General features: G+C 46.2%; 1 protein-coding gene across 8 annotated transcripts in view; it reads left to right on the top strand.

The window, feature by feature from the left end:
* WAC (WW domain containing adaptor with coiled-coil) overlaps positions 1 to 16,349 on the top strand; it is a 170,706-nt gene that overhangs the window by 141,210 nt on the left and 13,147 nt on the right. For all 8 annotated transcript variants that reach the window (XM_063922027.1, XM_063922026.1, XM_063922028.1 and 5 more), the window contains one exon: positions 14,417 to 14,538. In XM_063922027.1, the coding sequence (XP_063778097.1) occupies positions 14,417 to 14,538 (122 nt within the window). The remainder of the gene's footprint in view (positions 1 to 14,416; positions 14,539 to 16,349) is intronic.

Genomic DNA, 16,349 nt, shown 5'->3' on the forward strand with positions numbered 1-16,349 from the left:
TTGCCAACGTCTCCCTCAGACAGGGCGACGGTATTGGAAGCCATTCACAAGCTGTTTTCTCAGCAGGTGATAGTCAAGGTACCCCTCCTACAACAGGGAAAGGGGTATTACTCCACGCTATTTGTGGTACCGAAGCCGGACGGCTCGGTAAGACCTATTCTAAATCTGAAATCTTTGAACCTGTACATACAAAAATTCAAGTTCAAGATGGAGTCACTCAGAGCAGTGATAGCGAATCTGGAAGAAGGGGACTTTATGGTGTCCCTGGACATAAAGGATGCTTACCTGCATGTCCCAATTTGCCCTTCACATCAAGGGTACCTCAGGTTCGTGGTGCAAAACTGTCATTATCAGTTTCAGACGCTGCCGTTTGGATTGTCCACGGCACCTCGGGTCTTTACCAAGGTAATGGCCGAAATGATGATTCTTCTGCGAAGAAGAGGCGTATTAATTATCCCTTACTTGGACGATCTCCTGATAAGGGCAAGGTCCAGAGAACAGCTGGAGGACGGAGTAGCACTAACCCGACTAGTGCTGCAACAACACGGGTGGATTCTGAATTTTCCAAAATCTCAGTTGACCCCGACGACACGTCTGCTGTTCCTGGGAATGATTCTGGACACGGTTCAGAAAAAGGTGTTTCTTCCGGAGGAGAAAGCCAGGGAGTTATCCGAACTTGTCAGGAACCTCCTAAAACCAGGGAAAGTGTCTGTGCATCAATGCACAAGAGTCCTGGGAAAGATGGTGGCTTCTTACGAAGCGATTCCATTCGGCAGATTCCACGCACGAACTTTTCAGTGGGATCTGCTGGACAAATGGTCCGGATCACATCTGCAGATGCATCAGCGGATAACCTTATCGCCACGGACAAGGGTGTCTCTTCTGTGGTGGTTGCAGAGTGCTCATCTGTTAGAGGGCCGCAGATTCGGCATACAGGACTGGGTCCTGGTGACCACGGATGCCAGTCTGAGAGGCTGGGGAGCGGTCACACAGGGAAGAAACTTCCAGGGAGTATGGTCAAGCCTGGAGATGTCTCTTCACATAAATATACTGGAGCTAAGAGCGATTTACAATGCTCTAAGTCTGGCAAAACCCCTGCTTCAGGGTCAGCCGGTGTTGATCCAGTCGGACAACATCACGGCAGTCGCCCACGTAAACAGACAGGGCGGCACAAGAAGCAGGACAGCAATGGCAGAAGCTGCAAGGATTCTTCGCTGGGCGGAAGATCATGTGATAGCACTGTCAGCAGTATTCATTCCGGGAGTGGACAACTGGGAAGCAGACTTTCTCAGCAGACACGATCTACACCCGGGAGAGTGGGGACTTCATCCAGAAGTCTTCCACATGATTGTGAACCGTTGGGAAAAACCAATGGTGGATATGATGGCGTCCCGCCTCAACAAAAAACTGGACAGGTATTGCGCCAGGTCAAGAGACCCTCAGGCAATAGCTGTGGACGCACTGGTAACACCGTGGGTGTTCCAGTCAGTGTATGTGTTCCCTCCTCTGCCTCTCATACCAAAAGTACTGAGAATTATACGGCAAAAGGGAGTAAGAACGATACTAGTGGCTCCGGATTGGTCAAGAAGAACTTGGTACCCGGAACTTCAAGAGATGCTCACGGAGGATCCGTGGCCTCTACCTCTAAGACGGGACCTGCTTCAGCAGGGACCGTGTCTATTCCAAGACTTACCGCGGCTGCGTTTGACGGCATGGCGGTTGAACGCCGAATTCTAAGGGAAAAAGGCATTCCGGAAGAGGTCATTCCTACACTGGTAAAAGCCAGGAAGGAGGTGACTGCACAACATTATCACCGCATTTGGAGAAAATATGTTGCGTGGTGTGAGGCCAGGAAGGCCCCCACGGAGGAATTTCAACTGGGTCGATTCCTACATTTCCTGCAAACAGGATTGTCTATGGGCCTCAAATTGGGGTCCATTAAGGTTCAAATTTCGGCCCTGTCGATTTTCTTCCAGAAAGAATTGGCTTCAGTTCCTGAAGTCCAGACTTTTGTAAAAGGAGTACTACATATACAGCCCCCGGTTGTGCCCCCAGTGGCACCGTGGGATCTTAATGTAGTCTTGGATTTTCTCAAATCCCATTGGTTTGAGCCGCTCAAATCGGTGGAGTTGAAGTATCTTACATGGAAAGTAACCATGCTACTGGCCCTGGCTTCAGCCAGGCGAGTATCAGAATTGGTGGCTTTATCATATAAGAGCCCATATCTGATTTTCCATACGGACAGGGCAGAACTGCGGACGCGTCCTCATTTTCTGCCTAAGGTGGTGTCAGCGTTTCACCTGAACCAGCCTATTGTGGTGCCTGCGGCTACTAACGATTTGGAGGATTCCAAGTTGTTGGACGTGGTCCGGGCATTGAAAATATATATTTCAAGAACGGCGGGAGTCAGAAAGTCTGACTCACTGTTTATATTGTATGCACCCAACAAGATGGGTGCTCCTGCTTCTAAGCAGACGATTGCTCGTTGGATTTGTAGCACAATTCAACTTGCACATTCTGTGGCAGGCTTGCCACAACCTAAATCTGTCAAGGCCCATTCCACAAGGAAAGTGGGCTCATCCTGGGCGGCTGCCCGGGGGGTCTCGGCATTACAACTCTGCCGAGCTGCTACTTGGTCAGGGGCAAACACGTTTGCAAAATTCTACAAATTTGATACCCTGGCTGAGGAGGACCTTGAGTTCTCTCATTCGGTGCTGCAGAGTCATCCGCACTCTCCCGCCCGTTTGGGAGCTTTGGTATAATCCCCATGGTCCTGACGGAGTCCCCAGCATCCACTTAGGACGTTAGAGAAAATAAGAATTTACTTACCGATAATTCTATTTCTCGTAGTCCGTAGTGGATGCTGGGCGCCCATCCCAAGTGCGGATTGTCTGCAATACTTGTACATAGTTATTGTTACAAACAAATTCGGGTTGTTATTGTTGTAAGCCGTCTGTTCAGAGGCTCCTACGTTTGTCATACTGTTAACTGGGTTCAGATCACAAGTTATACGGTGTGATTGGTGTGGCTGGTATGAGTCTTACCCGGGATTCAATATCCTTCCTTATTGTGTACGCTCGTCCGGGCACAGTATCCTAACTGAGGCTTGGAGGAGGGTCATAGGGGGAGGAGCCAGTACACACCACCTAATCCTAAAGCTTTATTTTTGTGCCCTGTCTCCTGCGGAGCCGCTATCCCCCATGGTCCTGACGGAGTCCCCAGCATCCACTACGGACTACGAGAAATAGAATTATCGGTAAGTAAATTCTTATTTTTTTTTATAAAAGAAGATAACTAAAATGAAGAATGTGTTGTGATACTGTAATGTTTTATAGTTATATGTATTTCAGTTTACCTCCAGGTGCCCCCCCCCCCCCCCCCCCCCTCTATATTTTATTTTTTTAAACTGGCATACTTTTTATATTAATCAGTATTTCTATTTAGCTTTCTAGCTAATTGCAGTTGACTCTAATTGAGATTTATGTTAGTGCGTTGTCCTCTAATAATCATACAGTGGCATTTTCCCCCTACTCTTACATCCATAGCCATTTGTTCCAGAAATACTTACTGTTTAAACTACTTTGGCTTTTTTTTGGCAGAACTCCAGATTTGGGCCACATGCAGTATTAGTACTCGTGATAGATGAGTGTCCATTAGCCGTAACTACAGTAGCAGGCATAGCTGTAACCGTTTCAAAGTACACTATCCAATCTCTACATTTAGTTCTCTGGGAACATTAAATTCCTTTATGGTTTTTACATACTTTGCTGCAAAAAAAACTTTGCTGTTTAAAGGTTGAGAAGCACTTTGTTGGTAATGTATATATTTAATTGTATTTTCTCTAACATCCTAGTGGATACTGGGGAACTGTACTTTAGTACCATGGGATATAGATCGGGTCCACTGGAGCCTGGCACTTTAAAAACCTTTAGTGTATGTGTGTGCTGGCTTTTCCCCTCTATGCCACTCCTACCAGACTCTGTTTAGAAAAATGTGCTCAAGAAGCCAGGTGCATTTCTTTGGAGCTCCAGAGTGTTTGCTTTATTTTATTTTTTAGTTATTTATTTTCAGGTAGTACTGGTTGGCAAACAGTCTACCTGCTTCATGGGACTTAGAGGGGGGACCGAACCAACCTCCTGAGTGATAAATGTTCGTAATCCCAGCTGACAGGACACTGAGGTGCTGTTTCACACACCAATACTGTGTTTGCCCATGCCAGCAGCTAGCAACCACCCTCTAACAGATGCCGAAGCTCATCAGGTGCGATGAGTGTTAACATCGGGATTGGTGCTGTTTGGCAGCATGTCACGTGGCTGTCACAAGCTGCGGTGCCCGCTGCAAATTACACTGGCTCATGCTCCGCAGTGCTCACTGTCATTTAGGCTTTGTGTGTACTGTTTTATTATAAAGCCAGTATAAACATGAAGCGACTGCGCACCATTACAAGGGGTGGGGTTTCCCAGAGAGCGGGACCGGAGGCGAGAAGGCACCATTTCCTGCTGCTGCGGATCATCAAGGCTGCATGCACGCTGTTCCTCCACGGACCCACGCTATTACAGACGCTGTACTGGTACCAGTGGATCATAGCAGGGGGAGAGCACACCAGCAGTAGCGCCGCTGCACATCTATAAGGTTATACACATAATTTCACACACTGCGCTGCTGTGTTGTGTGCTGGTCTCCGTTTCTCTGTCGCTCCAGGGGCTCTCTAGGGTATGTGTGGAGGTGTTCTTTCAGTGAGCTGCGCTGTATTACAGTTGTGTAAATATGTCTGTGGACATGGTTATGTGTGCTGCTTGTAACTCTACCCCTTCTTTAGCAGGGTCCCTGATGTGTGAACAGTGATCCTTATCTCCACAGGGACACAGTTCACAGGCACCTGACTGGCTGGATAATTTTAAAAGCATGATTCAGAATGTAAATTCAGAATTAGTTGCAGCTAAAAGAGACAGGTGTTAGAACAGTCTATTGATTGCATGGCAAAGGCAGCAGATACCAGAAAGGCTTCTCAGACCCCTCTGTTGGTTTCACATAAACGCTCACTGCCACAGGTGCTGAGTCTGATTCTGATCAGCCTGATGTGGATGATGATGATATGGAGGGGGACAGCTCTCTGTCCCCTGGGGTGGAGGCCCTCATTTATGCTGTAAGAGAGGTTCTTCACATACCAGATCAGGAAGCCGAACTAGATAAGGAGTTGTACTTTAATGTTAGACCCAAGACCTCAGCAACTTTTCCTGTGTCTAAGGAATTAAACTCCCTGGCCAGGGAGGCATGGTTAAATCCTGACAAGAAATTTAAAATTCATTAGAGGTTTTTATCTACTTTCCCTTCCCTGCTGAGGACCGCAAGGTATGGGAGAACCCCTCCCGTCAGTCAATGCGTCTGTATCCAGACTGTCTAAGAAATTGGTACTCCCGTGCCAGGGGCTATATCCTTTAAAGACCCTGCTGACCATAAATTTGAGACCACTCAAGGCAATATATACGGCAGCAGGCATAGCACAGCGCCCCACAGTAGTTTGTGGGTGGATTTCCACGGCAATAATCAAGTGGTCCGATAATATTATTAATGGATTAGACACACTGCCCCAGGATGAGGTCATTACTCTGCTGCAACACATACAGGATGCTGCAAATTTTATGAGTGAGGCTATAAAAGAATTGTGTAAGATAAATGGCAGTTGTGGCACGCAGAGCTCTGTGGTTACGTCGATGGTCAGCGGACGCTGATTCCAAAAAGGGTGTAGAAAATCATCCCTTTACAGGTGATGCCTTGTTTGGGAACAAATTAAATAAATGGATCTCCCAGGCAACGGCGGGTAAGTCTAACTATCTGCCGTCTGCTGCGCCACCTGCTAGATGTTCTTACACAGGACCCTCCTTGCAGTCCTTTCGTGTGGCAAGGTTCATAGGCAGGGGCCTAGGGGTCTCCACTACTCTCAGAGGATCTCGTGGTAAGTCCCGTAAACCTGCAACTGCTGCATCCCTGGACCAGACCACCGGATCCCCTGCCGCTAAGCCATCCGCGTGACGGTTGGCCCCAGCCAGCAAGGCTATTTTTCAGGTGGGAGCTCGCCTTCAACACTTTGCCCATGTGTGGGCAAAGTCCTGCCGGGATCCTTGGGTGATGGACCTCATTTCCCAGGGATACCGGCTGGAATTTCAAGCACTTCCTCCTCACAGATTTTTCATATCGGGCTTACCAGTTTTGCCCGCTGCAAAAGTTACCTTGCAAAAGGCTAGTCAAAAACTTTTGCGGACAGGGGTGGTGGTTCCGGTACCACCTCCTTCACACGACAGGGGTTTTACTCCAGTCTTTTTGTCGTTCCAAAACCAGACGGTTCGGTGCGACCCAGTTCTCTATTATGCAAACTCATGTATGTTTTTTATGTAATGAATTGCTTGTAATTGGCATTGCATGTGTGGGGAAGTTGTTCAGTGAAACAGTTTTATTACTGCATGCTGTCTGGTGTTTACCTCCTTTGGCCATTTGTGGACAGGTGTACTATATCTTTTCATTTAGTGAGGTGTAGTCGTGGTGTAAAGGACAGAGTGATTCCTGATTGGGAGGGGCAAAAACAAAAAAAAAACAAACACACACTGAACAACATCACCAACCAGGTAATTTCAACTTTAAACTTGTCATTTTTTTGTACGGTCTGGACTATGGTGGCCAATCCCCGGGATCGGGATCGGCGGAATCCCGGGATTTAGGGCCAAAAATGGCCGGGATTCAATCCTGGGATTGGAAGCTCCAATCCCGGGGATTGAGGGATCAGCGTTGAGCGTCCAAAGGATACTCATACGCTGCCCGGCTTCCTTCATCCGGCTCCCCAGTGCAGCGTGAGAGGTCACGCTGCACCGCCAGCTGCTGCAGGGAGCTGTCAGGAGAGATCAGAGGTTGTTCCCTACCCGCTCGCCCCGGTATATGGTGAGTTATGTATGCGGGGCAGGGTGGAGCGAGGGGGCAGCCACATAGCTAAAAGCCAATCCAGGGTATCCCGGGAATCCTGGGATTAGCCATTTTTCAATCCCGATAACCGGGATTGAAAAAAATGGCTTGGGATTGGCTTCCCTAGTCTGGACATGGCTACTAATAACAGATGCACAGACAAAATTCTTAAAGCTATGTTTGCAAATGCTAGGCACTTAGGAGACAAAATTCCAGAGCTAATTGCGATAATGACAAGGGATAACCTGGATATTGTCGCAATTACTGAGCCATGGTGCAGTGAGAATCATGACTGGGACATAGCTATACCAGGATACAATTTATTTAGGAAGGATAGAATAGGAGGAGGGGTAGCAATGTATGAAAAAACCCATAATTTCTACTTTAATACAAAATGTTGAGGACAAAACTGAGGCCCTTTGGGTCACCACAGAAACTGGGGAGAAGGCCAGTATTCGCATTGGGGTGATCTATAGACCACCAGGCCAGCGGCAGGATTTGGACAGGAACCTATTGTTGGACATCTCTAAAATGGCTTTAACTGGAGAAGTCATAATCATGGGAGACTTTAATTTACCTGATGTAAATTGGGAGGGGTCCTTTGCAAGTTCAGGTACAAGTGGCAAATTTCTAACTTCCTTACAGGGAGCATCTCTCAAGCAATTGGTGAGGGATCCCACTCGGAAAGGCTCAATATTAGATTTAATTCTTACAAATGGTGACAGGATATCAGACCTATATGTGGGTGAGCACCTGGGATCCAGTGATCATCAAGCAGTATGGTTTAGTATAAAGACAGGATCCAACTCCTGTCGCACACAAACAAAGGTGTTGGATTTTAGAAATGCTTACTTTGCAAAAATGGGGAGATGTTTAAGTGATTCATTGGCGGACTGGAGGAACTTGGAAGGGGTGTAGGAGAGATGGGAAAAACTGAAAAGTGCAATACTAAGGGCAACAGACCTTTGTATCAAAAGGGTTAGGAAAAGCACCAGGAAAAGGAAGCCAGTGTGGTTCACAAGAAGTATCAACTAGTGTGAAAGCAAAAAAGATGGCTTTTAGGAAATACAAACAGACTCAAATAATAATGACAAAGAGGTGCATCTTGACAGACGGAAGGATGCTAAGAAAGTGATCAGACGTGCAAAGGCAGAAGCTGAGGAGAAAATGGCCCAGTCAATAGATAAAGGGGGCAAAACTTTTTTTTAAGTATATAAATGAAAGGAGAAAATCAAATGGAGGAATAATAAGACTTAAGACAGAGAGTGAGAATTTGGTGGAGGGGAGACAAGGCAATAGCAGATCACCTAAATAATTATTTTTGCTCAGTATTTACTACAGAAGGAGAAGGGAAGGGGCCACAGTTAAGTTGCAAGGACATTCATAAAAATAAGGTAGATGAAAGTACATTTACAGAGGAGAAGGTCCTAACTGAACTTTCAAAACTAAAAGTGGATAAATCAATGGGGCCAGATGGGATACACCCAAGGATACTAAAAGAGCTAAAAGATGTCCTGGTGGCACCATTAACAGAATTCTTTAACCAGTCACTAAATACAGGTGCCATTCCAGAGGACTGGAAAAGAGCAAATGTAGTTCCACTGTACAAAAGTGGAAGCAAGGAAGAAGCAAGTAACTACAGACCAGTAAGCCTTACATCAGTAGTAGGGAAAGTAATGGAAAAACTACTAAAAGAAAGAGTTGTGGAATATCTTAAATCAAACAATTTACAGGATCCAAAACAGCATGGATTTACTGGTGGGAGATCATGCCAAACAAATCTTATTGACTTTTTTGACTCTGTGATGAAAATAATAGATCAAGGGGGAGCTGTAGATGTAGCATATCTAGTAAGGCATTTGACACTGTCCCACATCGCAGACTGCTGAATAAACTTGAAAGTGTGGGTGTGGATTATAAAATAGTTAAATGGATAAGAACCTGGTTGCAGGATAGGAAACAGACAGTTGCAGTAAATGGAGTGCAATCTATGGAGGGAAATGTTACTAGTGGAGTACCCCAGGGATCTGTACTCGGACCAGTTCTCTTTTTAATATCTTTGTTGGTGACATTGCAAATGGTATTGAAGGAAAGTATGCCTTTTTGCTGCTGATACAAAGATATGCAACAGGGTAGACACACCAGGAGGGGTAAAACAAATGATTGATGACCTAGCTAGGCTTGAAAAATGGTCAAGAACATGGCAACTACAGTTTAATGCTAAAAAATGCAAAATCATGCACTTGGGTCTCAAAAACCCAAAGGCTAAATATAGTATTAAGGGTACTATAATGGAAACTACTGAGGAGAAAAGGGATTTAGGAGTCACTATTTCAAGTGACTTAAAGGCAGGAAAGCAATGCAACACAGCAATGAGAAAGGCAAGTCAGATGCTTGGTTGCATAGGGAGAGTAATCAGTAGCAGGAAAGGAGAAGTAATAATGCCACTGTATAGGTCATTGGTGCGGCCTCATCTGGAATACTGTGGCCAGTTCTGGAGACCATATCTCCAGAAGGATATAAATACATTAGAGAGTGTACAAAGAAGGGCAACTAAAATGGTGTATGGCCTACATCACAAAACTTACCCGGAAAGGCTAAAAGATCTTAACATGTATAGTATGGAGGAGAGAAGGGAAAGGGGAGACATGATAGAAACTTTTAAATATACCAAAGGTTTGAACAAAGTTCAGGAGGGAAACATTCTTCAAAGAAAGAGAAGTATTAGAACTCGAGGACATACACTGAGACTGGAGGGAGGCAGGTTCAGGGGAAATTTAAGGAAAAATTATTTCACAGATAGTGTAGTGGATAAGTGGAAGAGTCTCCCATCAGAGGTGGTAGAGGCTAAGACTGTAGAGCAATTTAAACATGCTTGGGATAGGCATATGAATATCCTTACAAAGAATTAAGGTTCAAAAAGGGTTGAGATTACCTAAAGGATAAAAAAAAAAAAAAGGGGGGCAGACTAGATGGGCCAAGTGGTTCTTATCTGCCTTAAAATTCTATGTTTCTATGTATGTTTATTAAACATGAAGTCTCTAAACCCTTATCTGCTGGTGTTCAAATTCAAGATGGAATCTCTGCGGGCAGTGGTATCCGGTCTGGAGGAGGGGTTATTTCTGGTACCTCTAGATGTCAAGGATGCTTACCTACACATTCCCATGTGGCCCACTCATCAGGCTTACCTCACGTTCGCCATTCCGGACGATCATTTCCAGTTTCAGTCCTTGCCCTTTGGCCTGTCCACAGCTCCGTGGGTCTTCACCAAAGTCATGGCAGAGATGATGCTGCAACTGCGCATGATGGGAGTCCAACATTGTCCCCTACTTGAACGATCTCCTGATAAAGGCTATGTCCAGGGAGCGTCTACTGCACAGCATCGATCTGACGACTCGTCTGATTACGGATCATGGGTGGATCCTAAATTTTCAGAAATCTCACGAACCGACCCAACGTCTTCAGTTCCTGGGAATGATACTGGATACAATGTCTCAAAAGGTGTTTCTCCCGATGGTCAAGGCCTTGGCTATCCAGGCTATGGTCCGCTTGGTGCTCTGTCCTCGCACGGTATCCATATATCTTAGCATCCGCTTGCTGGGCAGGATGGTTGCTGCTTACGAGGCAATCCAATATGGCATATTAAATGCCCGGCCATTTCAGCTGGATCTGCTGGACAAATGGTCGGGGTCTCGCCTTCATATGCATCAGGAAGCGACCTTCTCTCCAAAAGCCTGGACTTCTCGATTATGGTGACTACAAGTTCCTCACCGGGTAGAAGGCAGGAATTTCAATATCCACTCGTGGATTCTACTGACAACGGATACCAGCCTCCGGGGTTGGGGGGCTGTGACCTAAGGGGCTCAGTTCTGCTCTGCCGATAAACATCCTGGAACTCAGGGCAATTTACAATGCTCTTCTGCAAGTTTCCTATCTCCTGAAGGATCAGGCGATCCAGGTTCAATCGGACAACGCCACAGTGGTGGCGTACTTAAACCGAACCGAAGGGGGAACAAGAAGCAGAGCGGCGATGCAAGAAGTGTCAAAAATCCTCCTCTGGGCGGAGGCCCATGCAAGAGCCGTCTCAGCCATATTCATTCCTGGAGTGGACAACTGGGAAGCAGATTTCCTCAGCAGACACGACCTCCCAACATTCCCAGGTGTTTTAACAGTTAATTCACTGGGGGAGCTGTCTGCAGATCTAATGGCTTCTCGTCTCAACAAGAAGCTATGCCGTTGCTGTTCCAGAACGAGGGATCCGTAGGCTGTAGCAGTGGACGTGCTGACGACACCATAGATCAGTGATTTTCAACCTTTTTATAGTCACGGCACACCGAATAATATTTTAAAATTCCCAGGGCACACCATCAGTTCCCCACAGAAAAAAAACAAAAAACACACATTGGCCCTCACAGTAAAGAAAAATCCACACATACATTGGCCTACACAGTTGCTCCCCACATAAATCATGTTGCTCACACATAAATCAATCACATTTCTCCCCACATAAATCGGAATGCTCCCCACATTAATTATTCACATTGTTCCCCCCATAAATCCATATAAATCCTTATTCTCCCCACATAAATCTTATTGTTCCCCACAGGAGAAATAAAATAACAAATATTAGCCCCTACCGGTCAGCGGTCGTCCTCCCTGTCCCTCGGTTGCGGGCGTTCATAGTGGAGTGCTGCAAATACTGAGCAGGGGGCGGTTGGGCAGGTGTGGATGTGGGTTGGCAAGGAAAGCTGTGTATGCAGGCGGGAACTGGAAGATGTGTAAGCAGGCAAGTGGGCTGGCTGGGTGGTAGACGCGTCAGCAGTGACCTATGATATCACACCGCCGCGTCTTCAAGTCATAGGTCACGGCCGGAGCATGACTGATCCTCTAAAAAGAACCCGGGCCAACAGTTTACTTGTGAAGGTGCAGGACACTGCTCTGGCTCCGCGGCACACCTTGCAACTGGTCGCGGCACACTAGTGTGCCACGGCACACTGGTTGAAAAAGCCTGCCATAGATGTACCAGTTTGTGTACCTGATCCCTCCTCTACAGCTAATCCCAAGAGTTCTAAAAAGACTAAGAAGGGAATGCATTCAAGCAATTCTAATTGCCCCGGATTGGCCTCGACGGGTGTGGTACTCGGACCTCCTAACCATGGGGGTCATTCTGAGTTGATCGCTCGCTAGCAGTTTTTTTTAGCATCCGTGCAAACGCTATGCCGTCGCCCACTGGGAGTGTATTTTAGCTTAGCAGAAGTGCAAACGTTTTTATCGCAGAGCGGCTACAAAGTTTTTTTTGTGCAGTTTCAGAGTAGCTCAAAACCTACTCAGCGCTTGCGATCACTTCAGACTGTTCAGTTCCTGTTTTGACGTCACAAACCCGCCCAGCCACGCCTGCGTTTTTTCTGGCACGCCTCTTTTTCCGAACACTCCCTGAAAACGGTCAGTTGACACCCAGAAACGCCCACTTCATGTCAGTCACCCTGCGACCACCAGTACGACTGAAATGCTTCGCTAGACCCTGTGCAAAACTACATTGTTCGTTGTGCCCGTACGACGCGCGTGCGCATTGCGCCGCGTACGCAGAACTGTTTTTTTAGCCTGATCGCTGTGAACAAATGCAGCTAGCGATCAACTCGGAATGACCCCCCATGGCTCTAGAGAATCCCTGGCCTCTGCCGTTCCTAAAGGATCTTCAACAAGGTCCATTTGTCTATCCAGACTTACAGCGCTATGTTTGACGACTTGGAAGTTGAGCTGGAGATTCTAGCAAGAAAAGGTCTTCCCTCCAGGGTTATTTCTGCCATGGTCCAGGCCAGGAAGATGGTTGCGTTTAAACACTATCATTGTTTCTGGAAAAAGTATGTTATCTGGTGTGAAAGTAGAAGGGTTTCTCCTGTGGAATTTAGAATTGGTCGTTTTCTACTCTTCCTGCAAGCGGGAGTGGATATGGGCCTACGTTTGGGCTCCATCAAAGTGCAGATTTCGGCGCGCTCTCTATTTTCTTCCAGAAACAACTTGCCATGTTGCCGGAAGTACAAACTTTCCTAAAAGGAGTTCTTCATATGCAACCGCCCTTTGTACCTCCCACGGCTCCGTGGGATCTTAATGTACAGCTGTCCTTTCTTCAATCGGACTAGTTTGAACCCTTGCTTAGGGTGGAGTTAAAATTTCTTACCTGGAAGATAGTGATGTTATTAGCATTGGCATCTGCCAGAAGTGTGTCTGAATTGGGGGCCTTATCTTGTAAGAGCCCTTATTTGATATTTCATGAAGACGCGACGGAACTCAGGACCCGACCTCTGTTTTTGCCAGAAGTGGTTTGCACTTTTCACGTGAATCAACCCATTGTGGTTCCGGTGTTGTCTGATGCTTCCGTTGGTCCAGAGTCCTTTGATGTGGTGAGGGCTCTGAAGATTTATGTCAAACGGACTGCACGTCATCGGAAATCTGACTCATTGTTTGTCCTTTATGATGCCATCAAGATATGGCTTCTAAGCAATCAATTGCTCGTTGGCTCAGGTTGACCATTCAACAGGCCTATGCTTTGGTGGCTCTGCCTTTTGCCGACGTCTATTCAGGCCCACTCGACGAGGTCTGTGGGCTCTTCCTGGGCGGCTACCCGGGGTGTCTCGGCCTTACAGTGCAGAGCTGCTACTTGGTCTGGTTCGAACACTCTTTTTGTGTGAAATTCTATAGGTTCAACACCTTGGCCAAGGATGACCTTCAGTTTGGTCAGGCGGTTTTACAGTGGTCTCTGCACACACCCACCCGTTTGGGAGCTTTGGGACTTCCCCATGGTACTGAAGTACAGTTCCCCGGTATCCACTAGGACATTAGAGAAAATAGGAATTTAATACCTACGGGTAATTCCTTTTCTCGTAGTCCGTAGTGGATACTGGGCACCCGCCTCAGTGCTTCGATTCCTGCTTACCTGAGTAAGTATTTGGTGGGACCGCTGTTGCGGTCCCATTATGTTGTTTGGATAGCGGTGATATCCTGGTTAGGTTGGTGTTGCTATCCTCTGTTCTGGTTAGTGCCCTCCTTTCAGTTATGGTTGTGTTGGCTTAGTGCCTCACCGCTGTTGTACCGGTTTTCTTCTCTCGTGATATGTCCGTCTCCTCGGGCACAGTTTCCTAGACTGAGTCTGGTAGGAGGGGCATAGAGCGGAGGAACCAGCACACACATACATACGCTAAAGGTTTCTAAAGTGCCAGGCTCCAGTGAACCCGATCTATACCCCATGGTACTAAAGTACAGTTCCCCAGTATCCACTACGGATTACGAGAAAAGTAATTACCGGTAGGTATTAAATGCCTATTTTTGTGTGTTTCCACTGTGCGAGGGAGTAATGTTGGCTTTATGACTGTTAGATAATTATCTTGTTTAGTATATTAACATTTCTACTTTTTATGAGAAGTTCCATTCACGCTAAAAAAGCAAATTATGGTTTTCTTTGTAGGCCAATACCATAGTTGGTGCTAAGCAAGGACCGTCTACGCAGTCCGTACCTCAGCAGAACGTGACTGCTGACAAACCCCAAGGACATGAACCCGCTTCCCCTCGACACCTTCAGCGACAAAGGCAAGCATACCTCTGGTAGTGCTAGATGTTCATTTGCAGCACAAGACATCTGTTTGAGTAATCGGGAATTATTCTTACTAGGAATCTCTATTAAAGGGGAGGCATTTGATATGCCGGCTGTCGGGATCCCGGCGCTCACTATACCGACACCGAAATCCCGACAGCCGCCATACCGACAACTATTCTTCCTCTTGGGTTGTCCACGACACCCCTGGAGGGACAATAAGTAGCGCAGCGCGCGTATCACGCCACTGTGCCTGCACCGTGGAGAGCGTAGCAAGCCCGCAATGGGCTCTTTTGCGCTCACATCGCTGCCTGAATGCCGGCGGTCGGGATCCCAAGGCGGTATGCTGGGCGCCTGCATAACACACTACACACCTATTAAAGGGAGAGCTATGTAAATTATATTTGGATTTAGAATGTATAATTATTGCGTGTTTTTGGTGAAACACATTGAAAGTTTGTAATTGCTGCAGTTACATAAAGGTAGTAATTTTAAAACCATTTAATCCTGTAAATTGCACACAATCTACTGTATCCTATTGCAATCATTCATTTGATTTGATCATGTGTATACACTACCAGTCAAACGTTTAAAAAAAACAACCCAGTTTCCATTTTTACATTGTTAATTATGTGATACAATTGTTCAGGTAGTGTGAAACGTACGGTTAATTTATTAACTGGTAGTGTGGTTTTGGAATTATATCAATATATGTAGAGGAGGCAGACACTCATATGGGCCACCTCCACTTCTACTGTCCTCCCATATGTCCTAAAGGACAGTGAACGAGAGGATGAGAGCTTGGGAAAATGGGCCAGAGGTGAGAGTATAGAAAAGGGGAGGGATCTGCTGCTACACCTGTTGGTATATACCCAGCGCAGGGGAGTCAAGTGGTTGCCACGCAGTAAGAGTCCCTCTGAGGTAGGTGGTGGATGAGAGAGTTGGATGTATATACTGTCAATAAAGATTTCCCCTGATAATGAACCAGTTAAAAAAGTTTTTGAAAAAGAGGGAGGGGTTTAACATTGGCTCCAATATCTCACTGGTGTGTTGCCAAGATACACCCTGACATCGTCATCAACCACATATATAAAAAGACAATATACATTTTAGATGTAAAAAAATTTGATACTCCTCCATTTGCCAATGTTTCTGGAGCCAGGTCCTGTGCACAAGGTCCTGGACTTCCCAACAAGGGACGCTTGTTTTCGCCTGATGAGGCTTTTTCACCCAGAGGCTTGTTCTTGTATGTTCAGCACATATGATCAGTTGATGCAGCATGCGACCCACTAGGTATTCGCACCCAAAACATGCACAATGTGCATGCGATGGGTTGAATTGACACGTTGATATTTCGTATTTGTACACGATATTGACATAGTGTATGGCCAACTTGAGAAGAAGTCCATGTCCAATCTTACTTTATACAGAGATCCAATTGATGCGTATATAACTACACGTCCCTCGGTGCAGGAGGCAGCTTACGTTCTTCAGTGGTGACCATTGCTCAGTCAGACCCATAAAATCTAGAAAAATAGGTGAGAAGACAGCGCCATCTAGTGTAGTATATTAAAAGTACTTTAAATCCTAAAAATCTGAAATTCAAACGCAATTCTTCTTGGTATTCTATTTAAGGTGACCCAGTGGTTCCACAGTAAAAAGCAAAAAATGTAAACAATGTAGTGCAATATTGCTTATGCTGGGCACCGGTCGATATCTTTGGATCGGCCAGATAATTGTAGCATGTATGCAGCTGACCGAGCCGAAAAATACCAAACTTTTGGGCATGCTGTATCGTCCAGCATGT

Source organism: Pseudophryne corroboree, chromosome 5, assembly GCF_028390025.1.
Source record: "Pseudophryne corroboree isolate aPseCor3 chromosome 5, aPseCor3.hap2, whole genome shotgun sequence".
NCBI lineage: Eukaryota > Metazoa > Chordata > Amphibia > Anura > Myobatrachidae > Pseudophryne > Pseudophryne corroboree.